The 26,959-nt window shown below is 52.2% G+C and overlaps 1 protein-coding gene across 4 annotated transcripts in view; it reads right to left on the reverse strand.

Moving 5' to 3' along the window:
- KLC4 (kinesin light chain 4) overlaps window positions 1–26,959 on the reverse strand; it is a 364,418-nt gene that overhangs the window by 221,661 nt on the left and 115,798 nt on the right. For all 4 annotated transcript variants that reach the window (XM_069236408.1, XM_069236409.1, XM_069236411.1 and 1 more), the window contains exons 5-7: window positions 12,847–13,081; window positions 11,063–11,150; window positions 9,390–9,491 (exon numbers count right to left, since the gene is read on the reverse strand). In XM_069236408.1, coding sequence (XP_069092509.1) covers window positions 9,390–9,491; window positions 11,063–11,150; window positions 12,847–13,081 — 425 coding nt within the window. The remainder of the gene's footprint in view (window positions 1–9,389; window positions 9,492–11,062; window positions 11,151–12,846; window positions 13,082–26,959) is intronic.

Below are 26,959 nucleotides of genomic sequence, written 5' to 3' on the forward strand. Positions count from 1 at the left end.
CCTAGGCCAGGGTGAGAATTTTGAACTTGTCCATCCACAGAAAGGCATTAAGAGGACGAAGGCCTTTATTCTTCTTCGGCCTCAGTAATTACTAGAAACAAGAGTAGCAGCAAGTTACTTCTCATGCCAGTACCCTCTCCATGGTTCCTTTGGCCAGAAGAGCCTGCACCCGATGTGGGAAGATGGTCTTCCGTCAGCCATCCTGAGAGTGGTGGAAGGTGCAGCGAGAAGCAAATAAACTGAAAGACATAACCTTGACGGACAATCTGAAAGACCCACTTGTCAAAAGTGACTGCTTCCCACCCTGGGAGAAAATGCTGGATCCTGCCTCTGACAGGGGTGCTGTGTGTCTGGAAGTAAACATTCAAAAGGTTTGAGGGCTGGGGCAGAGCTTGGGCTGCTTGCTGCCTTCAGTGTCCACGCTGTCTGTAGGTGCCCCAGCCACGAAAAGGCTGTAGGATCTGCTGTCTGCAAGGGTGGGTACTAGTGCTACTGAAACACCGAACCATAGCCACAGAGGTGGCAAAACAGCTGGTAGAACTGGTGCACTGGAACATACAGGACCAAGGAGAGCACTGGGGCCCTGATGTTTTTATAGCTGGAGAAGAAATGGTCCGACGACCGAACACCAGACAACCACACAGCCCTCAAGAGTGCCACCCGCAGACATCACCAACTCATCAGGACCACCAAGAAGACCGCCTTCAAGGACCGCCTAGACAACAACGCACACAACACCAAAGAGCTCTTCAGCATCGTGAAAGAACTCTCCAACACCAGCTCCATCACCAACGACATCCCGCCATCTCAAGACCTGTGCGACTCCCTGGCCACCTTCTTCCACCGCAAGATCACCTACATCCACGACAGCGTCAACCCCGACCCCCCCTCACCCACCACCGAGTCCACCACCCCTGCGACTACCACTCGCACCAGTCGCCTGACCGTCTGGTCCAGCGTCAGCGACGAAGACACCATCAAAACCATGAACTCCATCCACTCCGGATCCCCATCGGACCCCTGCCCTCACCACGTCTTCAACAAAGCCAGCGCAGCCATCGCGCCCCACCTCCGGAAAACAATCAACTGTTCCTTCGAGACAGCAACCTTCCCAGAAAGCTGGAAGCACGCCGAGATCAACGCCCTTCTGAAGAAGCCCAAGGCAGACCCCAAGGACCTCAAGAACTTCCGTCCCATCTCCCTGCTCCCTTTCCCGGCAAAAGTGACCGAGAAGATTGTCAACAAACAGCTGACCCGCTACCTCGAAGTCAACATCATCCTGGACCCGTCCCAATCTGGTTTTCGCAGTAACCACAGCACCGAGACCGCCCTCATCGCCGCCACTGACGACATCCGGACCCTGATGGACAAAGGAGAAACAGCTGCCCTCATCCTCCTGGACCTATCAGCAGCCTTTGACACGGTCTGCCACCGCACCCTATAAGCACGCCTCCATGACACCGGTATCCAAGAGAAGGCCCTGGCCTGGACCACATCCTTCCTCTCCGGCAGAACCCAGAGCGTCCGCCTCCCACCCTTCCGCTCCAAAACCACTGAGATCATCTGCGGCGTCCCACAGGGATCCTCCCTCAGCCCGACACTGTTCAATATCTACATGGCCCCCCTCGCCCACGTCGCACGACAACACAACCTTAACATCATCTCCTACGCCAACGACACCCAGCTGATCATATCCCTCACCGAAGATCCCGACACCGCCAAAGCTAACCTCCACCGAGGAATGAAGGCCATAGCCGACTGGATGAAGGACAGCAGACTGAAGCTGAACTCAGACAAGATGGAGGTCCTCATTCTCGGACCCACCCCATCAGCCTGGGACGACTCTTGGTGGCCCACGTCACTAGGCACAGCCCCGGAACCCACGTACCACGCACGCAACCTGGGGGTCATCCTCGACTCCACTCTCTCCATGACCAGGCAAGTCAACGCCGTCTCCGCGTCCTGCTTCAACACCCTCCGTATGCTCCGCAGGATCTTCAAATGGATCCCCCTCGACACGAGAAAAAACGTTACCCAGGCCCTCCTCACCAACAGACTCGACTACGGGAACGCCCTCTACTCAGGAACTACAAACAAGCTCCTGAGACGACTCCAACGCATCCAGAACGCCTCGGCCCGACTCATCCTCGATGTCACCCGCCGCAGCCACATCACACTCCACCTGAGAGGCCTGCACTGGCTCTCCATCAACAAAAGGATCACCTTCAAGCTCCTGATCCACGCACACAAAGCACTGCACAACACTGGACCCACCTACCTCAACAACCGACTCAGCTTCCACACCACCACCCGAAGCCTCCGCCCAGCCAACCTCGCCCTCGCCACAGTCCCCCGCATCCGAAAAACCACCGCCGGTGGCAGATCCTTCTCCTACCTCGCCGCCAAGACCTGGAACACTCTCCCCACCATCCTACGACAGACCCAGGACCTGCTGGCCTTCAGAAGACTCCTCAAGACCTGGCTCTTCGACCAGTAGCACCCCCCCTCCCCAGCACCTTGAGACCCTTGCGGGTATATAGCGCGCTTTACAAATGCAGTGATTGATTGATTGATTGATAGTGCTCAAGGGTCGAGTCCACCTTCTCGTGGAGCGGAGAAAGCCATCAAACGGCATGTCCACCGGGAAGAATGGACATCCCACAATAGCCATAGCTCTCATGTGGGCATGACTCATGCGTGTCATGCTGAGTGCTGCCAAAAGTCCAACCAAGGCAATCTGTAGTGTCCAACCCACAGTTAACTGTGCAATATGCAGCATTACTGCCATTCCTAAATGGCATGCGTAAGGGTGGGGTACAAGTCCTGTGGTACAGCAAGTAATATCTGAGCAATGGAGTCCAAATAGAGCATGAGTGTATCGGTCTGTGAGAAACTGGGTTGTTGATTGAGTGGAGTGTTAACCCTGATCACGCAGCAGCCACAATCCCTGTCAGGGTGAACCACAAAGGTCCCTAGATTAACCTGTGCTTAACACTGGGCAGCTTGGCACAGAAGCGGTCTGACTTAAATTAGAGGCAACACGCAAAGTAAATAAGCACCCCACAAACAGTAATAAAGTCAAAATACAACACAAGAAAAACCCCACAACAATTAACAAGAAATAGAGTACACTTCAATAGATTATTTGACACTAAAATGACAAAAATCCAATCAATAGAACCGGAGTTATTCATTTTCAAAGTGAAAACTACGGACATCTAGTCACGCAAGACTGGGTCAAAGTCGAAAAATATGGCAGACCGGTATGGAGCGTGGGCCAAATACAAGACGTGGTTTGGACCCACTCAGCGCTTACCTTGGACTTAAGAGATATTTCAACAAAAAATGTCTGAGAGGATTAGGTTCAGCGGGGCAAGGCTGCAGGTGGTGTGTAAGGAGGCGTCGTTGTTGGTGAGTCGCTAGATGAAACAGCGATGACGATTTCTACATTCGATGGTAGTCTCTTTTTTGGATGTTGAAAACATCCGCAGCATGAAGTAGCAAGCTGTAGTCAACAAGTTCTCCAAGAGGCCAGATACCCCTTTTGCTAAGGATCACTGAACAGGATTTGCAGCTGCAGAGAGGGACATAGCAGGAGCTGGTGCTAAGTCAGGCCGAACAGGAATGTACACTGTGCGGCTCAACGAGCAAGTAGGTCCCTAGTCTTTCCTAGACTCTCAGAGCACTTTTTAGATTAAAAAGCAATTCAAGTCCCAAGTTTTGGATTTTGGCTATCTGCCACCTTTAAAACCATTTCCAAGGGTCCAAGACTGAAGAGACACCACTTGGAGGGTGAAGACACACTGAGCCTGGGTCCAGGTGCAGGATAACCCTGTTTGGAACATTTCCTGCCCCTAAGGCTCTAATCAGGAGGCCTGCCAACTAGCCTTTGTACTAATCTGTTAATTGAGTTCAAAAGATGAAATAGGGCTCAAGCAGCAGGGCAGGTCTCTGAGGGTTCAAAGCAGGCTTCAGACAGAAAAGTAGCCCTTCCAAGTGAAGCAAAGCGATCTTCTAAAGTACACAGCAGGTAATCCTCTCAGAGTGCTTCCACAGGTCTAGGAAGTAAACTGAAGAGTCGGTCTGGGGGTCCTACTTTTATACCTGGTGCTTTCTTTCAAGTATGAGAGGTTTCTAGAGATTTTCTTTGAAGTGTTTGACATTTCCTGCCTCCCCTGCCCTGGCTCCAGTCTCAGAGCAGACACAATGAGGTAGTGTGAAGTCCTTTGTGTAAAGGTAGGGCACAGCCTACTTATTTGCAAGTGGGGTTGTGCCCAGCTCCGCTACCAAGCCTGCCATTGATGGCCACCTGTGCACACCTCTACTGTGTGACTGTCTGGGATGAATAAACAAAGTCAAACTGTCAACTCCACACAGCCACGTGACCCAGGGCAGGCTGCAGGCACAAAAGGCTAAGGACAGGAAAATGCCAAATTTCTAAAAGTTTCAACCAAGGGATTGGGCCTAGAAATTCAGCAAGGTTAGACCACTTTTAAATATTAAGAAACAATATACCTTGCCTGAAGTTATCTCACCAACACAATGAATTATTACTCTGTGATCACTTAATTTAATTAGCATTACAACAGTATCTATGCATGATTATTTTTCACCTTTTTCCTTTAGACATTTTCCGTAGCACAATCATGTACATTGAACATCCATTTGATATCTGGTCAACATTAGTAACCCACAGCTAATTCTTTGTTACTGTAGAACATAAAAATAACAAAACATACAAATACAAAGGGTTTTTTGCTATTCGTGACACATATAGAGTGTACGAGTACCCAGCTTTCAAAGTGGTAGGAGTAACCGACTTGGTTCTATTATTGAGACTCTTAAAATCAAGCGTTAGCAGGTTGTTAGAAATGGGGTTTCTGGTTGGCTAGGGTATGCACCTCAGCCAGGCAGAACTTACCCACTCTAGTCAGGGCAAGGGAGTTACACGTCCAAGATAACCCCTGCTCACCCCCTTGGTAGCTTGGCACGAGCAGTCAGGCTTAACCCGGAGGCAATGTGTAAAGCGCTTGCACAACACACACATACATGTGACGCAATATCCCCACCACAAAGGAAACACAACACCAGATTATATGAAAATATATTGTATTGTACACAACGTAATTATCAGACCAACATCACATAACAGTACTATCCTGCTACCTTAGCAGTTGTCAGAACGTTACACATTAGTTACTCTGCAAACTAGCAGTAGTCACACATAACACACAGGTTACTTAGTATTCTGCAACATAAGCAGTAGTCAGGAAACACGTTATCACATTAGCACACTTGTCATTAGAATATCATAAAACGCCCATAGTAGGAAGATTAGAAAATCTATGGCAAGTTTAAGCAAACATATTAGCAAGTCATGCCCATAAAAGGAACATGTGCACACATATGTCAAAGCCTCATAGTACAGGCAGGTAATATAACACAATTAAGAAAGTCTGTAGAAAGAACTTTAAATCATGATTATATTTGTCCATTTAAAAGTACCTGTTCTGATGCAGAGGCACTTCTAGTGCCTAAAACGAATAAATGGGGCCCCCGGCGCTCTTCTGCGCAAAACGGGGGCCTCCCTGATTTCTTGTGGTCAGGGGAGGGCGGCACGCACCTCCTTGATACCAAAAATGGGCCCCTCCGGGGACCGTAAATATTGGGGGCGCCCCTAGGGCTCCACCGGCCCTCTCGAGGGGGGCCCAGGTCAGAGAAATCTCTGGCGAGGGAGGGGGGGCGCCACGCACCCCCTCCGGGTTGCAAAACGGGCCCCTCCGGGGGCCCGCTAACTCCTGGGGTCTCCCTGGGCCTCCGTGGCCCGTCCTCGAAGGGAGACCCCTTCCCAATTGCTTCGGGCCCACAAGGGGGCCCACCAGAGTGCCTGCGGCACGGGCGAGCCTCCGATGAGGCTGCTGCCCCGCCCGCGCGCACAGGGAGAGCCCTCCGGGGCTGGAGCAGGTGAGGGAGAGGCGTCCTCCTCTCCCTCCTGCTTGAAAACAACGCCGGCACCAGGTTGGGCCGGCCGGTGCCCCGGGGGCGCTCCTTGGAGCGATCCCTACCCCGGGGGCACCGCTAGGAGCAGGCTTGCTCCTCGGTACTTTGAAAGGGGTTTCCTTGCGCCCCAGGGCACGGAGCTGAGCGCGATCCTCGCGCTGAACAGAATTTACATCCCCGGGCTGCGGCAGTGATTTTCGTCAAGAAGCGCTTTTCACATCGCTTAGGGAAATTATGCAGCCTGGGCTGCGGCGGTGATTTCTTTTTGGTAGAGACGCGCTCCAGGAAGCGCGAGGGCATAATTAAAACCCGGGCTGCGGCGGTGATTTCCTTGGCAAAAGAAAAGCGCTTTCAAAGCGCTAGGACCTCAGCAGCAGCTTCCACCATTAAAAGAATGCCTTTTTTTTCTCTTCAAGCATCCTGGGCAAAGATGTCAAAGATCGTTGCAGGGGTCAGGGGCCACAGCACCCTGCCCCTGGGAACAACTACACAAGGAGGAGCATAGGGCTGGTGGGCCCAGCTACAGGCCAGCACAAGGGGTGCAGATGGTGGCAGTTCCTCCTAGTGACCAGGCAGGTCACAGGTCAGCACAGCAGCAGCAGTCCAAGGCGGTTTCCTGGTGAGTCCATTCATCAGCGTCCTGTGTCCAGTTTCAAGTTCCAAGAATGTTCAAATTGTGGGGACAATTCCCCTGTACTTATAGTCCTTTTTTACAGTGTTTTACAATGATAGGGAGAGGAGGTTCCAGCCAGTTACAACTGGTTCTGGGAGTGCCCCCTCTCTCCTTTCAGCACAGGCTCCAAACATCAGTGGGGGGTTAACGACCCTATTGTGTGAGGCCAGGGCACAGCCTTTACAAATGTAGGTGTGCCCCGCCTCTCCCTTCTCTCAGCCCAGGAAGACTATTCAGTATGCAGATGCACCTCTGTGACACCTCCACCCTCCCTGTGTACAGGCTGTCTGATCCACCCTCCCTGTGTACAGGCTGTCTGATCCACCCTCCCTGTGTACAGGCTGTCTGATCCACCCTCCCTGTGTACAGGCTGTCTGATCCACCCTCCCTGTGTACAGGCTGTCTGATCCACCCTCCCTGTGTACAGGCTGTCTGATCCACCCTCCCTGTGTACAGGCTGTCTGATCCACCCTCCCTGTGTACAGGCTGTCTGAGAAGTATGCACAAAGCCCCAACTGTCACTCTGCCCAGACGTGGATTGGAGTCAAGCTGCAAAACACCAGAGTCATAAGCACAGATAAATGCGCACTTTCTAGAAGTGGCATTTCTGTGATAGTAATAAAAAATACACCCACACCAGTAAGCAGTATTTATTATCACCATCACAACCATACCAAACACGCCTACGCTACCCCTCAAAAATCAGACAATACCCTTTACACATAAAGCAGGGCATTTCTAATGCAATCCTATGAGAAGGCAGCACTCACAGCAGTGAGACACCAAGTTAGGCTGTTTGTCACTACCAGGACAGGCCATGCAATATGGCACATGTCCTGCCTTTCTACATACATGGCACCCTGCCCATAGGGCTAACTAGGGCGTACTTTAGGGGTGACTTACATGTAGTAAAAGGGGAGTTCTGGGCCTGGCAAGTAAATTTAGATGCCAGGTCCCTGTGGCAGAAAACTGCGCACACAGGCCCAGTCAGCAGTAGCAGCTGTAGCAGGCCTGAGACAGGTTTGAAAGTCTACTTCAGTGGGTGGCGCAAGCAGCGCTGCAGGCCCACTAGTAGTATTTAATTTACAGGCCCTGGGTATAGAGATACCACTGTACAAGGGACTTATAGGTAAATTAAATATGCCAATTAGGTATAAGCCAATCATACCAACTTTAGATGGGAGAGCACCTGCACTTTAGCACTGGTCAGCAGTGATAAAGTGCTCAGAGTCCTAGAGCCAACAGCGAGAGGTCAGAAAAACCAGGAGGAAGGAGGCAAAAAGACTAGGGATGACCATGCGTATGGCCAAAAGTCCAACACAGGTGGTGCCACAACTCATCAATTAAACAGGAACAAGGCACCAAGTTTTTAGGGTCAAGCCTGCGTTGCATGCGTTTTGCTTGCGAGATGCTTTAGGAGTTAGAAAAGGGCTCGGCGCCCCCTCCATGTCACGTCGGTGTCTTTCATTGGTTTGTGGGCTTGCCTGTTAAAATCTGCTTGCTTTCATTAATGGAAGGCACGCATACGTCATGCCTTTTCCGGTGGTTAGCCCTCCTCAGGCGCAGTGAGCAAGTACTGAAAACATGCAAGGCTCGCTGTTTCCCGTCAGGTTTATGGACTACTTTTTATCTTTTGTTCGCAGCAAGATCTCGGTTGGCAGAAGTCGAGCGCTTTGAATAACATCGACCCTGTTACATAGTTAATTGCACTTTTGCCGGTTACGTAGATGATTGCACTTTTGCCGATAGGTTTCACTACGAGTGAACTGTAGCAGCGTGATCACGCTGTTTTTTCCATTCAATGTGGCAAGAAAAATCAGGTTGGGAGTTTACAACTGCTAATAGCAGTAACTCGGAGAAATGCGAGACCCTATTGCACTGCAAATGCTTGTTTACAATAGGGTTGCCTCCGTAAATGTTTGAAAAGTCCAACAACTCCCTAATGCATGGTTGTCGACGCGTTTCGAACCCTGTCGTTATGAGGTCTCCTCAGGACAAAGTACTGGGTACAACTATATCTTCTTGAGTGTTCCATCAACATATGATTTTGAACCCAGCAGTGCTAAACTGTTGATGGATGCTTTGTTTACTGGGGTGTCGAGCTTGGTTTCTCATGTGGGCAGAAACCTCTGTTGTCGGGCTCCGAATAGCCAAAGGCTTACAACTGTTCGTCAAAGTTGTCGATGTTGCACAAAGCGCAAAGGTTTCTCATTTCCTTTCTCAGCCTCCAGTTTGGCCTGTTACAAGGATGTCATTTGGAGAGTTAAATTGAGTACATTTATCCATGAGGCTTCAAGCGTCCGATTTACTTTATGAATGATTTGGTCGTGGCTGCAAGCGCCTAAAAACTCCTTCAGACGCTTGCAGCCGCAACCACAACGCGAGCGACTGACAAAGAATGCCCTCTATGACACCAATGAGAACAGATAAGCAGTGATCCAGGCCAGAAATGATAAGTCACATTGCAACACCTGCAGAAACGGTGAACCAGGAGCCAGCGGAGCAGTGACAGCTTGGATCAGTCCCCTGACAGGCCTGCCATGGAGTAGTTATCAAAGGAAAAGAAAGAGGAGAGAAAAAGAAAGGGGCTGAGGAAGCGAAAACAGAAAAAGAGATGTGACTTGTTCCGATGCCAACCCATAACTCAAGGAGAGCATGCACACATCCCTCTTTAAAAGCAAAGAGCTTTGCAGACTTGGATAAAGAAAGTCACTACCTTCTCACGGATCTCCAGCGCCCGCTTGCAAAGTGGCTCCGCCTCCTTGTACTTCCCTCTCTTACCGTAGAGTACTGCCAAGTTATTCAGTGTTGCTGCCACCTGCGGGAGACACAGAAAAGATGTGGAGCTCCTATGAAGACAACAATACTCTACAATGCTGGTGTAGGCAGTATTTGATAGGCAGGAGTAATGTTGCTACATTAGTGTTTCATTATTAATTGGCCAAAACAGAATTCAACATTTCTTTTGCTAAGGATCTGCATTGATACAGGGTTTTCATTCTTAATTGATCTCTCTGACAGGTGTATGTATGTGTGCTCTTGTGCAGAATGCTCAGCTGCCAGCCTGTCAGTTAATGTCATTACATATAAATACATATTCTAGAGGTCAAAAGATTCAGGCCAACTTAATCACAACACATCTGTGAACGATTGAGACCCCATCTCTTGTCTGCTTTCCTACAGTACCAAGAACAACAAGCATTTGGAATGCAATAGTCTGGTGTTTGATCGAATTAGAGCTCATAGCATTGTAAATTACTGACTGGACTTTTATTGCCACACAGACTGAAAATAACAAAAGGAAGAGAGCGAGGGTGAGCTGGCCCTGGAAAAGCCCCCCTCTGCTGTTGGTTTATGTTTACAGAGGGAGCTGGTGGGGAGGAGGGACTGAACAAGCACCCACACTGTTGAGGTGAAACAGGCAAATGCCAAAAAAAAGTCCCTTACAGAAGAAATAAACAGGACATAGCGTAATTTCACAGTACTTTGTGCTGCTCCCAAAGTGAAAAAAGGCAGGACAAAGTGGCGGAACTGACCACTAGCAAGCAAGGATTTTTGAAGGGCACTGCAACTAACAAATGAGAACGCTGGAACTCACTCTATTGTATACTTTAGTATACAGCAGGCCGAACGCTATCGCTCAACCTAAAAATGGGTATGGTCCCTCAAATGTTCAAAGGCTTCTGTACGTGTAGGATAAGACCGAATGAAAGCACTAACGGAGGCGACTGCAGAAGCATTGAGAGAGAGGATGTGTTTCCTATCCGATTCTCTACCAGTCAGTCTCAGCAGAGGGATGAGACAGGTCACCCAGTTAACAACCAGCCTCAGAAGAGGGATATGAATGCTTCGGCAGGGATATGCCAGGTCACCGAGCTAGTACTGATTATTACACTGAGTACCAGTCAGTCTCAGCAGTGGGGACATGCTTCAGCAGAGATATGACTGCCCAGAGGCAGCTTATTCTATAACTGAGCCAGTCTCAGCAGGGGGGACATGCTTCAGCAGAGATATGACCGCTCAGAGGCAGCTTAATCTAAAACTGAGCCAGTCTCAGCAGTGGGACATGCTTTAGAGACATGACCACTCAGAGGTAGCTTATTCTATAACTGACCCAGTCTCAGCAGAGGGGCATGAATGCCTGAATAGAGATATGACCGCTCAGCCAGCCACTGTTCTCTATTAAACTGTGTACGACTCAGTCTGACCAGAGGGATGAGAATGCTTCTGCAGAGACATGAAATCTCTGCGAGCCAGAGGCATCTGTCGCACTGTGTGCCAAGATGGCTCAGCACAGGCAGTTGCCTGCACCAAGGGAGAGATTATGGCACAGAAGACCAGGTTACCGATTACACTGTGTATGAGACTAGCTCAGCAGAGATGACTTACCGCAGGGTGGTCTTTGCCAAGGGTCTTCTCTCGGATGGAGAGGGCGTCGTTCAAGAGATGGGCCGCCTCTTTGTACTTGTTCTGATCCCTGCAGCAGAAAGCAGTCAAAACACCATTGTTGCTTTTGATAGTTACCAGCTGAAGATATATTTTTAATCAAAAATATATAACAGTATGTACACTGCAGAAAACCAACATTTATGCAAGCAGGCTTCTAAGTAACACAGCACATTCTAAACCCACAACACGAGGGCTGCAGGTTAGGCCCATTCAGACCTTCCCTCAACGTTTGAGACTTTATTTGGACTTCGAGTTCTTCCAGCTGCCTCAATAATCTTGCTCCCTTCTCGGTCCATGATTGTGAGTTCAGCTTCTTCACAACTAACCCTAGTCTCCAGTGAAACTAGTGTACACAAGCCTTGAACATCAAAATACCCAATCCAAGGCAGACATGAGAGGCACTGGATATGATGCTCTTATTCAGACATCCATTGAACCACTTATGAACATTCAAGACTGGACGTGAAATCATGTCCAGTAGCTCAGATATCTCCACGCCCACCATACATGATCACCTCCAATAGCTTACAACAGACTTTCAGGAGCAGATTTCCCCTACAGTGGTTACAAGAGGGCCCAAATGAACACTGTGTTGTATTATGGGAAATGTCTGTGCCTCAGGCTATCGCAGAAAGAGCTGACGGGCATCTGCTAGACTGATAATGAATCATCATCAAAAGGGCATGGTCTGAATTTACTGCACACATGCATCTTCACCTGTTATGTGCATAAGGCTGCTTGAAATATTTGTCTTGTTCAGAAGGAAAGGTTCCTTCATTATTTGCAGTTCTATTTAGTGCACAGCAGGCTGAAGGGGTATTTGTTCTGGCAATGCTCATCAACTGTCCCTATGGACCATCACCCGAATATCTCTCTACACAACTGTCCCTATAGACCATCATCTGAATATCTCTCCTAACTGTCCCTATGGACCATCACCTGAATATCTCTCTACCTAACGGTCCCTATGGACCATCACCCGAATATCTCCCTACCTAACTGTCCCTATGGACCATCACCTGGATATCTCCCTACCTAACTGTCCCTATGGACCATCACCTGAATATCTCTCTACACAACTGTCCCTATGGACCATCACCCGAATATCTCTCTACACAACTGTCCCTATAGACCATCACCTGAATATCTCTCTACACAACTGTCCCTATAGACCATCACCTGAATATCTCTCTACACAACTGTCCCTATAGACCATCACCTGAATATCTCTCTACACAACTGTCCCTATGGACCATCACCCGAATATCTCTCTACACAACTGTCCCTATGGACCATCACCTGAATATCCCTCTAGACAACTCTCCCTATGGACCATCACCTGGATATCTCTCTACATAAAGGTCCCTATGGAACAGCACCTGAATATCTCTCCACACATTTGTCCCTAGAGTAGTTTCTTTCCTGCATTCTTAGTCCACACACTGGGGCACTCTTCCTCCACTTACATTCCAGGACAGACAGGTAGGACCTTCCCACCACTCCCATCCTGCCAGTACATGGCTAACTCCCCCCATACCCTCACCTGCAGACCAGGGTAGACACTTAGACCCCTCCCCCCCCCTTTTCACCTCCCGCTCCCATCCTCTGCCAGTACATGGCTAGCTCCCCCATACCCTCACCTGTAGACTAGGCCAGACAGTTAGAACCCCCACCCCCCTAGCTCCCGTCCTGCCAGTACATGGCTAGCTCCCCCACACCCTCACCTGTACACCAGGGCTAGGATGTTCAGCATGGTGGCCACGTCCGGGTGGTCATGGCCAGAGGTCTTCTCCAGATCCTCCAATGCTTGCTTGCAGAGTGGCACGGCCACCTCATAGCGGCCCTGGGAGGCGTACTGGATCACCAGGTTGTGAAGGGTGCGCAGGCGTGCTGGGATCTCGTAGCCTCCCTGCTGAGCTGCAGCAGCTGCAGCAGCTGCACTGCTGTGTGGGTGAGGCACTGTCAGTGATAGAGAGAAGGAGAGAGAGGGAGAGAGAGAGAGGGAGAAAGAAAGTGGGAGAGACAGAGGGAGATGCAGAGAGGGAGGGAGAGAGAAAGAAAAGAGGGAGAGAAGTGGCAGAGAGAAAAGGTGAGAAAGGAGGAGAAAGAGGGAGAGGGAGAAGAGGGGGGAGAGGGAGAGAGAGAGAGGAAGGGGGGATGGAGAGAGAGGGGTAGAGGAGAGAGAGGAAGAGAGAAACACAGAAAAAGAGAGAGGAAGGGCGAGGGAGAGAGAGAGAATGAGAGGCAGAAAGAGGAGAGAGACAGGAGAGAGGGGGAGGGAGCGGAGGAGAGAGAGACAGAGAGAAACACAGAAAGAAAGAGGCATAAATACTGGATAAAAAAAGAGCACACAGGCAGGCAGGTAAACAGCAGCATTAACAAAATGCCCAAAAGTGATATAAATGATAGATAACAGTCTACCAAGGTGCTCAAACCCACAGATCTATGTATTGTCGCCTCGCCAGCCGGGCGGACTTTCATGCATTATGGCCTCTGTCCCCCAGAGTCAGGCTTGACCCAGCTCCAGGGTTGCTGCAACATGATACTAAGGTTTATTTTTCACACAAAATGATGTTGCATCTGCCTAAAAACCGGGACATGCAGTTCATGGGTGTGAGCGGTCGCCTGGCTCACACACGGAATGCAGGGGGCAGCTGTGCAGGTGCTGTGGCCAATCTAGGAAAAAATGAGAACTTTGGGGATTACTGTTGCTAACGCCCAAAGAAGGGAAATGGTTGCGTGAGCTGCCTTAGGTGGGATGTCTTGGCACACCCTTGTGATGTCACCAGCCCTCCTGTTCAGCATAAGGGTCCAATTATACTCCGCCAATGCCAGATGAATGGTGCCAGGTTCTCGGGAACAGTTCATTCTTGCACTGCAATAGCTGGCACAGTACCATCCGCTTACGGTTTCCAGAAGAGTATTTGTAGCTCTCTAGGGCCAGCAATATACTCAGAACCAGGATAGCACACCAACGTGGAGAACACACAGATGTCTGCCGTCCCGACACAACGAAGCCACACCGCTGATGCACTGCTTTAGGGGCACTTCTGAGTCACCAGCCCAAACCTGGCCAGGCTGTTGGATCCAGAGGTGCACGTCTACCAGAGCAGAGACATGGAACAGGCTGGCTAGTCTCACATGGTCCATGTGGGTCTCCTGAGGCAGACCATTCTAAATATGGGCCACAAGATGCAGCCGAAACCACTGAACTGCAGTGTCAAGCACCACCACAGGAGTTTACAGTAAATCCCATCTGTTGTAGGGTTTACTGCATTCTAAGGCACTTGGAGTGGAGAACTACTTATCCCACCGAGAGAGGCTCGTCAGCTGAGCCAGGTCATATTTTCAACCGTAAGCGAGTGACTATGAAATGCTTGCTCATCCGCCCGTTTGCAGATCTCTTCGGTTGTAGGTCCACAAAGAAGCGCCATCTTGCAGCATCCACCTCAATATCAGGAACCATATTAGAATGTCTACAGCCCTGATTTAAATGTTATTTACTGCATTTTCAGCCAAGTGGCTGCATTCAGTATACATATGCATTTTCTCTCATCCTAGCTGAACAGAGTTCAGTTAACTCACTCCGTTTAATAATTCTTAATGAATGCATTGAATATGCGACCATCACTTTACTTCTGATGGCCTTGCATTGTAAATTAGTCGTCGGTCTCGCCACAGCTGAGCTTGGACCAAATAAATCTTACAAGAATTTTGTACCCTGTCAAGTGAAGACCAATCTAAACATAAGGGATTAGGACCCGGCTGAAAGAGTCCGCCCCTGGCCTTGCGACCTTCGAATAGGAGGAAAGCTCTCCGAAACATTATATTAAATAACAGAAACTGTGGCTCGACGTGTGTGACCATGACATAGTTGGTGATTCAGAAAAAGACTTAGTATACATACGACCGATACTACATCTCCTACAGTGGAATGAGGTGAGACACAGGAAAGACAAGAAAGCTGCACTTTTCAACATCCTTCTTACTTTGCATTATGCAGAATAAAACACTCCATCTCTAAAGACGCACTGTACTGAGCTACAGAGCTTGCAGAATGAATCTGCGCTATACAGATCTCCAGGGCAGTAGTGAGACAATAACACTCGTCAGAGCCCTGGAGGGGCAGTAACGTTCCCTCAGACCCCCAACTAGGCTGAGACAACAGGTGCAACTAACCGATCCTTGAAGAAGGTGTTCACACAGAGATAGTCCCCAAGGGCAGTGTAGGGATTCACTCCGATTTGCATTAATTAATGTCCTGGCAAGAGGTGAAAGTCTCACTCACTCAACCTTCCATCAGTACGCTGCGCCCTATGCCAGTGGCGCCAACATGCCCACTTCCCAAAAGCATGGATTCTGGGATGCAGTGTGTTATATTGTAGAGTTTGGTCCAACTTCAACCTGCACCTTTGAAGTCCGTGATGGATACCACCGCCTTGCAGGAGAACTACAAAGACAGCTCTTGGAATCCTTTTTTCCTGTTTTTGTTGTGGTGAAGCTCCAACGTAAACTGCTGCATTATGAGGTTTTCCTACTAGCAATATCCACCACCTCCTGCGCTACAAAGGGTCTATTACTATCTTCTCCTGTGCCTTAGCTAATCCTTCCGTGTACTTTTACTAGCAGAGCGCCCCAGTGATTTCCCATCAGAGTATCTCTAGAGCACTTCTCAATCAATGGGATCTCCAGCTGGTCAACATTCTTCATTCCCTGCAGGTTTCCCTGGAGTCTTCCTCGTTAGTGCCAGGTCTCAGCCTTCCTTCAGCGCCATTTGAAGAGGTATGACTCCTCCAGTTCCATGTAAGTCTCCTCTGCCTTGCTTTGCTTGCATGATTGACACAAGAGAGTCCTTCTGTACTGTCCACCCGAAAGAGTCACACAGGCAGCTACGCAGAGGAAGAGTGTTGGTATTAAATTTACTTTGGTATCTTCCGTGAAACAAGCTCACATTATCTTCTCACTAGAGCTCAGCTGTCTAGTGTCCGACACCAAAGGAGTAGGCTACATCAGTGCAAACACATATTTGAGTGTGACCACTCATGCTCACTTCTTCAACGATCAGTATGGGGCTGGCAGGCTTTCATTAGAAAATAAGGCATGATAAGGTGAGGGAGATTGTGCGTGCTTTACGTAACTAAGTGAAACAACAAGACATGAATCAGAAATTTATCCTGGAGAAAGCACAGTATAAGATTAGGACTAAAACAGGAAAAGTGCCTTACTGATCAAAAGAGTCATAGATGTCAACACTGAGGTCACAAGAGACTTCTAGGAACATCACTGGAATCATAGGACATCAGAGAACCCATCAATCAATAAGTAATTTCCAAAGCACGGCTAATCACACGTAGGGTCTCGAGGTGCTGTTTGCGGGCGTGCTGTTCAATCAAAAAGTCAGGTCTTGAGATCCTTCCTGAACTGCTTCAGTGATGCGGTCTGTCTACCTAGAACTGAGAGTCAGGCAGGCTCTCAGTTCGCTTGCAGCAGAGGCCGCAGCAAACATTTGAAGCTGCATAGAGGAGGGTGAACAGACGCTGACCAGAAGGTCAGAGGAGTCGCCCATGACTGGGTTCACAGGACACATCCGAGTACCCATCACTGGGATCAGGGATACACTAGGGAAATCAGTCATTTGGATCAGAGGAGAGTTCAGGGAATCAATCACTGGGATCAGGGGACACACCAGGGAACCAGTCAATAGGATCAGAGGAGACTTCTGGGAACCCATCAATAGGATCACAGGAGACTTCAGGGAACCATCACTGGGATCACAGGAGACTTCAGGGAACCATCACTGGGATCACAGGAGAATTCAGGGAACCAGTCGCTGGGACCACAGAACACACCAGGGAACCTGTCTCTGGGATCACAGGAGATTTCAGGGAACCTATCACTGGGATCACAGGAGGTTTCGAGGAACACACCACTGGGATCATAGGAGACTTCAGGGAAACCATCACTGAGATCACAGGACATACCAGGGAACCTGCACTGGGATCAAATAAGACTTCAGGGAACCCATCACTGGGGTCACAGGATACTTCAGGGAACCAATCACTGAGGTCACAAGATACATCAAGTAACTCATCACTGGGATCAGAGGAGACTTCAGGGAACCTGTCACTGAGATAACAGGAGACACCAGGAAACCTGTCACTGGGATCACAGGGGACACCAGGAAACCCATCACTGGGATAACAGCAGACTTCAGAGAACCCATCACTGGGATCACAGGAGACTTCAGAGAACCCATCACTGGGATCACAGGAGACTTCAGAGACCCATCACTGGGATCACAGGAGACTTCAGAGAACCCATCACTGGGATCTCAGGAGACTTCAGAGAACCCATCACTGGGATCACAGGAGACTTCAGGGAACCCATCACAGGGATCACAGGAGACTTCAGGGAACCCATCACAGGGATCACAGGAGATTCAGGGAACCCGTCACAGGGATCACAGGAGACTTCAGGGAACACATCCACAGGTGGGGAGGTGCAATGTAGAGGGCCCTGCCCTACAGAGGGGGAGATGCAATGAGCATGTCCCTGGCCCCACAGAAGGGGAGGTGCAATGGGCATGTCCCTGGCCCCACAGAAGGGGAGGTTTCAATGGGCATGGCCCTGGCCCCACAGAAGGGGAGGCGCAGTGCACATGTCCCTGTCCCCACAGAAGGGGAGGTGCAATGGGCATGTTCCTGGCCCCACAGAAGGGGAGGTGCAAATATATGGCCCTGGCCCCATAAATGGAAAGATTCAATGACATTGCCCTAAAAAGGTGGGGAAGTGCAGTGCACTTGGCCCAGGCCCCACAGAGGAGGAGGGTTTGCAGTGTACATGGCCCTGGCCTCAAAGAGGAGGTGGTGCAGTGAACATGGTCCTGGCCCCACAGACGGAGAGAGGTGCAGTGTACATGACCCTTGCCCCACAGAGGAGAAGATTCAGTGGACATGGCCCTGTCCCCACAGATACAGAGGTGCAGTGGACATGGCCCTGGCCCTACAAATGGAGAGGTACAATGGGCATGGCTCGGGCTCCACAGAAGGAGAGGTGCAGTGGACATGGCCCTGGCCTCACAGATGAGGAGGTGCAAATATATGGCTCTGGCCCCATAAATGGAAAGATTCAATGACATTGCCCTAAAAACACACACAGAGGGAGAGGTGCGATGGACATGGCCCTGGCCCCCCTCTGGGGAGGTGCGATGGACAGCACCTTGGCCCCCCTCTGGGGAGGTGCGATGGACAGCACCCTGGCCCCCCTCTGGGGAGGTGCGATGGACAGCACCCTGGCCCCCCTCTGGGGAGGTGCGATGGACAGCACCCTGGCCCCCCTCTGGGGAGGTGCGATGGACAGCACCCTGGCCCCCCTCTGGGGAGGTGCGATGGACAGCACCCTGGCCCCCCTCTGGGGAGGTGCGATGGACAGCACCCTGGCCCCCCTCTGGGGAGGTGCGATGGACAGCACCCTGGCCCCCCTCTGGAGAGGTGCAGTGGACGTGGCCCTGGCCCCCCTCTGGAGAGGTGCAGTGGACGTGGCCCTGGCCCCCCTCTGGAGAGGTGCAGTGGACGTGGCCCTGGCCCCCCTCTGGAGAGGTGCAGTGGACGTGGCCCTGGCCCCCCTCTGGGGAGGTGCAGTGGACGTGGCCCTGGCCCCCCTCTGGGGAGGTGCAGTGGACGTGGCCCTGGCCCCCCTCTGGGGAGGTGCAGTGGACGTGGCCCTGGCCCCCCTCTGGGGAGGTGCAGTGGACGTGGCCCTGGCCCTCCTCTGGGGAGGTGCAGTGGACATAGCCCTGGCCCTCCTCTGGAGAGGTGCAGTGGACATGGCCTTGGCCCCCCTCTGGGGAGGTGCAGTGGACATGGCCCTGGCCCCCCTCTGGGGAGGTGCAGTGGACATGGCCCTGGCCCTCCTGTGGGGAGGTGCGATGGGCATGGCCCTGGCCCTCCTGTGGGGAGGTGCGATGGACATGGCCCTGGCCTCCCTTTGGAGAGGTGCAGTGGACATGGCCCTGGTCCCCCTCTGGAGAGGTGCAATGGACATAGCCCTGGCCCTCCTCTGGGGAGGTGCAGTGGACATGGCCCTGGCCCTCCTCTGGGGAGGTGCAGTGGACATGGCCCTGGCCCTCCTCTGGGGAGGTGCAGTGGACATGGCCCTGGCCCCCCTCTGGGGAGGTGCAGTGACATGGCCCTGGCCCTCCTCTGGGGAGGTGCAGTGGACATGGCCCTGGCCCCCCTCTGGGGAGGTGCAGTGGACATGGCCCTGGACCCCTCTGGGGAGGTGCGATGGACATGGCCCTGGCCCTCCTGTGGGGAGGTGCGATGGACATGGCCCTGGACCCCCTTTGGAGAGGTGCAGTGGACATGGCCCTGGCCCCCCTCTGGAGAGGTGCGATGGACATGGCCCTGGCCCTCCTCTGGGGAAGGGCAGTGGACATAGCCCTGGCCCTCCTCTGGGGAGGTGCAGTGTACATGGCCCTGGCCCCCCTCTGGAGAGGTGCAATGGGCATGGCCCTGGCCCCCCCTCTAGGGTGGTGCAGTGGACATTGCCCTGGTCCCCTCTGGAGAGGTGCAATGGACATGGCCCTGGCCCCCCTCTGGAGAGGTGCAATGGACATGGCCCTGGGCCCCCTCTGGAGAGGTGCAATGGACATGGCCCTGGCCCCCCTCTGGAGAGGTGCAGTGGACATGGCCCTGGCCCCCCTCTGGAGAGGTGCAATGGACGTGGCCCTGGGCCCCCTCTGGAGAGGTGCAATGGACGTGGCCCTGGGCCCCCTCTGGAGAGGTGCAATGGACGTGGCCCTGACCCCCCTCTGGAGAGGTGCAATGGACATAGCCCTGGCCCTCCTCTGGAGAGGTGCAGTGGACATGGCCTTGGCCCCCCTCTGGGGAGGTGCAGTGGACATGGCCCTGGCCCCCCTCTGGGGAGGTGCAGTGGACATGGCCCTGGCCCCCCTCTGGGGAGGTGCGATGGGCATGGCCCTGGCCCTCCTGTGGGGAGGTGCGATGGGCATGGCCCTGGCCCTCCTGTGGGGAGGTGCGATGGACATGGCCCTGGCCTCCCTTTGGAGAGGTGCAGTGGACATGGCCCTGGTCCCCCTCTAGGGAGGTGCAGTGGACATGGCCCTGGCCCCCCTCTGGAGAGGTGCAATGGACATAGCCCTGGCCCTCCTCTGGGGAGGTGCAGTGGACATGGCCCTGGCCCTCCTCTGGGGAGGTGCAGTGGACATGGCCCTGGCCCCCCTCTGGGGAGGTGCAGTGGACATGGCCCTGGCCCTCCTCTGGAGAGGTGCAATGGACCAGGCCCTGGCCCCCTTCTGGGGAGGTGCGATGGACATGGCCCTGGCCCCTCTCTGGAGAGGTGCAGTGGACATGGCCCTGGCCCCCCTCTGGAGAGGTGCAGTAGACATGGCCCTGCCCCCCCCCCCTCTGGGGAGGTGCAGTGGACATGGCCCTGGCCCCCCTCTGGGGAGGTGCAGTGGACATGGCCCTGGCCCTCCTCTGGGGAGGTGCAGTGGACATGGCCCTGCCCCCCCCTCTGGGGAGGTGCAGTGGACATGGCCCTGGCCCCCCTCTGGGGAGGTGCAGTGACATGGCCCTGGCCCTCCTCTGGGGAGGTGCAGTGGACATGGCCCTGGCCCCCCTCTGGGGAGGTGCAGTGGACATGGCCCTGGACCCCTCTGGGGAGGTGCGATGGACATGGCCCTGGCCCTCCTGTGGGGAGGTGCGATGGACATGGCCCTGGACCCCCTTTGGAGAGGTGCAGTGGACATGGCCCTGGCCCCCCTCTGGAGAGGTGCGATGGACATGGCCCTGGCCCTCCTCTGGGGAAGGGCAGTGGACATAGCCCTGGCCCTCCTCTGGGGAGGTGCAGTGGACATGGCCCTGGCCCCCCTCTGGAGAGGTGCAATGGGCATGGCCCTGGCCCCCCCTCTAGGGTGGTGCAGTGGACATGGCCCTGGTCCCCTCTGGAGAGGTGCAATGGACATGGCCCTGGCCCCCCTCTGGAGAGGTGCAATGGACATGGCCCTGGGCCCCCTCTGGAGAGGTGCAATGGACATGGCCCTGGGCCCCCTCTGGAGAGGTGCAGTGGACATGGCCCTGGCCCCCCTCTGGAGAGGTGCAGTGGACATGGCCCTGGCCCCCCTCTGGAGAGGTGCAATGGACGTGGCCCTGGGCCCCCTCTGGAGAGGTGCAATGGACGTGGCCCTGGGCCCCCTCTGGAGAGGTGCAATGGACGTGGCCCTGACCCCCCTCTGGAGAGGTGCAATGGACATGGCCCTGGCCCCCCTCTGGAGAGGTGCAGTGGACATGGCCCTGGGCCCCCCTCTGGAGAGGTGCAGTGGACGTGGCCCTGGCCCCCCTCTGGAGAGGTGCAGTGGACGTGGCCCTGGCCCCCCTCTGGAGAGGTGCAGTGGACGTGGCCCTGGCCCCCCTCTGGAGAGGTGCAGTGGACGTGGCCCTGGCCCCCCTCTGGAGAGGTGCAGTGGACGTGGCCCTGGCCCCCCTCTGGAGAGGTGCAGTGGACGTGGCCCTGGCCCCCCTCTGGAGAGGTGCAGTGGACGTGGCCCATGCAGCTAGTCAGGCCACCTTTGACAAACACTCACCTGCTCCTTCAAGTGGTATGATCATAAAGAGAGGCTTATGATCGGGGCGAAGCAAAAAAGAAAGGCCTCATCACAAATCCTAAAATATTCCAACCACCAAGCTGCCACTAACGCTTCACACTTCGAGTAACTGTGCTCTGTTTCAATCAGGGAAACCAGCTTCATCGTCCTGCTGCTTCCTCGAGAAGGCCTTGCGTAAAGTCTCGCCGTTTATCCCTCATGATCTACAAAATACTGTGGTCACCTCGTCAGTCTTGTCAAACTGGACTGTTGCAACGCCCTTTACGAAGGGGTGCAGCAGCGCGTCATAACAAAGTACAGAGATTAAAAAATGCAGCAGTTACAATTCTGAAAAATATTAAGAAATTCAACTCAGTCTCTATGGCCAGAGAAGAACTCCAATTAAAAAAAGAGTCGATTTTAAGGCCCTTTGCATTGTACACAAGACTTTATACCAGGCAGGACCCAAACACCTGGAAAAAAAATGTTGCATGGATCATTCCCACTACGTCCCTTCGATCCATGTCAGAGAGGAAGGTAATCATCCCGAAAATACGTAAAGCTACGTGGTGCGGAAGAGCTTTCTCACATTCTACTCGCTTGCTTTTAAATCAATTACCTGGTTACTTAGGAAATCAGTTCAATCTTCTCATGGGCAGGAAACATTTTAAAACTTGGCTTTTTTTCTGCTTAATTGTACTCGGACTAGCTGTAGCCTTTGTACTGTGAGGCAGCGCCTAGACGCCCGCAGGCCATCGCGTGCTTTATTAATAACATAACAATACTCCAGCCCTTCTACTGCCTGGGCTATCTCAATTACATGGTTTAAGGAAGGATATTTTTGCTGCCCACAACTGCTCTTGAACCTCTTTACTCTAGGGCTGCACTATCAATGGATCACATATTAACTCATCTGACGTAACAAAATTATCACTTTACCAACACTGATGTAAAATTACACAAAAATCATCAGTTTCCAGGGCGAGGCAACACAATTCCTTTCATCTCTGAGGTCCCTTAAATATTGACTCTGCTGCCTAGTGTAATCTGGTTCAATGAGGCAGTGAAATGCGCTGAAGGTTGTTTCCTTTAGAGCAAGCGTGGGCCGCTCCCATGCCAAAGTGCGGGTAGGAGCTGAAAATGTTCTGCTAAAGAAGGTGTTTCATTCATAAATGCACACAGTATGCAAGTGGATTCCGTTCAACCCGCAATGTTGAGTGCCTGACAGCAACTAGCAGCATCTAGCTCTCAGTTCTGAATAATCTGCTCACCATGCAGGTGTGGCTCGAGCCTCAGTGTAGGAAGTTGGCTCTGTATGTGCTATTTCAAAGTAAGGAATAGCATGCACAGAGTCCAAGGGTTCCCCTTAGAGGTAAAATAGTGGTAAAAATAGATAATACTAATGCTCTATTTTGTGGTAGTGTGGTCGAGCAGTAGGCTTATCCAAGGAGTAGTGTTAAGCATTTGTTGTACATACACATAGACAATAAATGAGGTACACACACTCAGAGACAAATCCAGCCAATAGGTTTTTGTATAGAAAAATATCTTTTCTTAGTTTATTTTAAGAACCACAGGTTCAAATTCTACATGTAATAGCTCATTCGAAAGGTATTGCAGGTAAGTACTTTAGGAACTTCAAATCATCAAAATTGCATGTATACTTTTCAAGTTATTCACAAATAGCTGTTTTAAAAGTGGACACTTAGTGCAATTTTCACAGTTCCTAGGGGAGGTAAGTATTTGTTAGTTTTACCAGGTAAGTAAGACACTTACAGGGTTCAGTTCTTGGTCCAAGGTAGCCCACCGTTGGGGGTTCAGAGCAACCCCAAAGTCACCACACCAGCAGCTCAGGGCCGGTCAGGTGCAGAGTTCAAAGTGGTGCCCAAAACACATAGGCTAGAATGGAGAGAAGGGGGTGCCCCGGTTCCGGTCTGCTTGCAGGTAAGTACCCGCGTCTTCGGAGGGCAGACCAGGGGGGTTTTGTAGGGCACCGGGGGGGACACAAGTCCACACAGAAATTTCACCCTCAGCAGCGCGGGGGCGGCCGGGTGCAGTGTAGAAACAAGCGTCGGGTTTGTAATGGAAGTCAATGGGAGATCTAGGGATCTCTTCAGCGCTGCAGGCAGGCAAGGGGGGGGTTCCTCGGGGAAACCTCCACTTGGGCAAGGGAGAGGGACTCCTGGGGGTCACTCCTCCAGTGAAAGTCCGGTCCTTCAGGTCCTGGGGGCTGCGGGTGCAGGGTCTCTCCCAGGTGTCGGGACTTAGGATTCAAAGAGTCGCGGTCAGGGGAAGCCTCGGGATTCCCTCTGCAGGCGGCGCTGTGGGGGCTCAGGGGGGACAGGTTTTTGTACTCACAGTCTTAGAGTAGTCCTGGGGTCCCTCCTGAGGTGTTGGATCGCCACCAGCCGAGTCGGGGTCGCCGGGTGCAGTGTTGCAAGTCTCACGCCTTTTGCGGGGAGCTTGCAGGGTTCTTTAAAGCTGCTGGAAACAAAGTTGCAGCCTTTCTTGGAGCAGGTCCGCTGTCCTCGGGAGTTTCTTGTCTTTTCGAAGCAGGGGCAGTCCTCAGAGGATGTCGAGGTCGCTGGTCCCTTTGGAGGGCGTCGCTGGAGCAGGATCTTTGGAAGGCAGGAGACAGGCCGGTGAGTTTCTGGAGCCAAGGCAGTTGTCGTCTTCTGGTCTTCCTCTGCAGGGGTTTTTCAGCTAGGCAGTCCTTCTTCTTGTAGTTGCAGGAATCTAATCTTCTAGGGTTCAGGGTAGCCCTTAAATACTAAATTTAAGGGCGTGTTTAGGTCTGGGGGGTTAGTAGCCAATGGCTACTAGCCCTGAGGGTGGGTACACCCTCTTTGTGCCTCCTCCCAAGGGGAGGGGGTCACAATCCTAACCCTATTGGGGGAATCCTCCATCTGCAAGATGGAGGATTTCTAAAAGTTAGAGTCACCTCAGCTCAGGACACCTTAGGGGCTGTCCTGACTGGCCAGTGACTCCTCCTTGTTGCTTTCTTTGTTCCCTCCAGCCTTGCCGCCAAAAGTGGGGGCCGTGGCCGGAGGGGGCGGGCAACTCCACTAAGCTGGAGTGCCCTGCTGGGCTGTGACAAAGGGGTGAGCCTTTGAGGCTCACCGCCAGGTGTCACAGCTCCTGCCTGGGGGAGGTGTTAGCATCTCCACCCAGTGCAGGCTTTGTTACTGGCCTCAGAGTGACAAAGGCACTCTCCCCATGGGGCCAGCAACATGTCTCTGGTGTGGCAGGCTGCTGGAACTAGTCAGCCTACACAGACAGTCGGTTAAGTTTCAGGGGGCACCTCTAAGGTGCCCTCTGTGGTGGATTTTACAATAAAATGTACACTGGCATCAGTGTGCATTTATTGTGCTGAGAAGTTTGATACCAAACTTCCCAGTTTTCAGTGTAGCCATTATGGTGCTGTGGAGTTCGTGTTTGACAGACTCCCAGACCATATACTCTTATGGCTACCCTGCACTTACAATGTCTAAGGTTTTGTTTAGACACTGTAGGGGTACCATGCTCATGCACTGGTACCCTCACCTATGGTATAGTGCACCCTGCCTTAGGGCTGTAAGGCCGGCTAGAGGGGTGTCTTACCTATACTGCATAGGCAGTGAGAGGCTGGCATGGCACCCTGAGGGGAGTGCCATGTCGACTTACTCGTTTGGTCCTCACTAGCACACACAAGCTGGCAAGCAGTGTGTCTGTGCTGAGTGAGAGGTCTCCAGGGTGGCATAAGACATGCTGCATCCCTTAGAGACCTTCCTTGGCATCAGGGCCCTTGGTACTAGAAGTACCAGTTACAAGGGACTTATCTGGATGCCAGGGTCTGCCAATTGTGGATACAAAAGTACAGGTTAGGGAAAGAACACTGGTGCTGGGGCCTGGTTAGCAGGCCTCAGCACACTTTCAATTGTAAACATAGCATCAGCAAAGGCAAAAAGTCAGGGGGCAACCATGCCAAGGAGGCATTTCCTTACACAACCCCCCCCCAAACGAAAGAGGATGAGACTAACCTTTCCCAAGAGAGTCTTCATTTTCTAAGTGGAAGAACCTGGAAAGGCCATCTGCATTGGCATGGGCAGTCCCAGGTCTGTGTTCCACTATAAAGTCCATTCCCTGTAGGGAGATGGACCACCTCAACAGTTTAGGATTTTCACCTTTCATTTGCATCAGCCATTTGAGAGGTCTGTGGTCAGTTTGAACTAGGAAGTGAGTCCCAAAGAGGTATGGTCTCAGCTTCTTCAGGGACCAAACCACAGCAAAGGCCTCCCTCTCAATGGCACTCCAACGCTGCTCCCTGGGGAGTAACCTCCTGCTAATGAAAGCAACAGGCTGGTCAAGGCCATCATCATTTGTTTGGGACAAAACTGCCCCTATCCCATGTTCAGAGGCATCAGTCTGCACAATGAACTGCTTAGAATAATCTGGAGCTTTGAGAACTGGTGCTGAGCACATTGCTTGTTTCAGGGTGTCAAAGGCCTGTTGGCAGTCCACAGTCCAGTTCACTTTCTTGGGCATTTTCTTGGAGGTGAGCTCAGTGAGGGCTGTCACAATGGATCCATATCCCTTCACAAACCTCCTGTAGTACCCAGTCAAGCCAAGGAATGCCCTGACTTGAGTCTGGGTTTTTGGAGCTACCCAGTCCAGAATGGTCTGGATCTTGGGTTGGAGTGGCTGAACTTGGCCTCCACCTACAAGGTGGCCCAAGTAAACCACAGTTCCCTGCCCTATCTGGCATTTGGATGCCTTGATAGAGAGGCCTGCAGATTGCAGAGCCTTCAAAACCTTCTTCAGGTGGACCAGGTGATCCTGCCAGGTGGAGCTAAAGACAGCAATATCATCAAGATAAGCTGTGCTAAAGGACTCCAAGCCAGCAAGGACTTGATTCACCAACCTTTGGAAGGTGGCAGGGGCATTCTTTAAACCAAAGGGCATAACAGTAAACTGATAATGCCCATCAGGTGTGGAGAATGCTGTCTTTTCTTTTGCTCCAGGCGCCATTTTTATTTGCCAGTACCCTGCTGTCAAGTCAAAGGTACTTAGAAATTTGGCAGCACCTAACTTATCAATGAGCTCATCAGCTCTTGGAATTGGATGGGCATCTGTCTTGGTGACAGAGTTGAGCCCTCTGTAGTCCACACAAAACCTCATCTCTTTCTTTCCATCTTTGGTGTGAGGTTTGGGGACTAAGACCACTGGGCTAGCCCAGGGGCTGTCAGAGCGCT

This window comes from Pleurodeles waltl, chromosome 5, assembly GCF_031143425.1.
Source record: "Pleurodeles waltl isolate 20211129_DDA chromosome 5, aPleWal1.hap1.20221129, whole genome shotgun sequence".
NCBI classification, from domain to species: Eukaryota; Metazoa; Chordata; class Amphibia; order Caudata; family Salamandridae; genus Pleurodeles; species Pleurodeles waltl.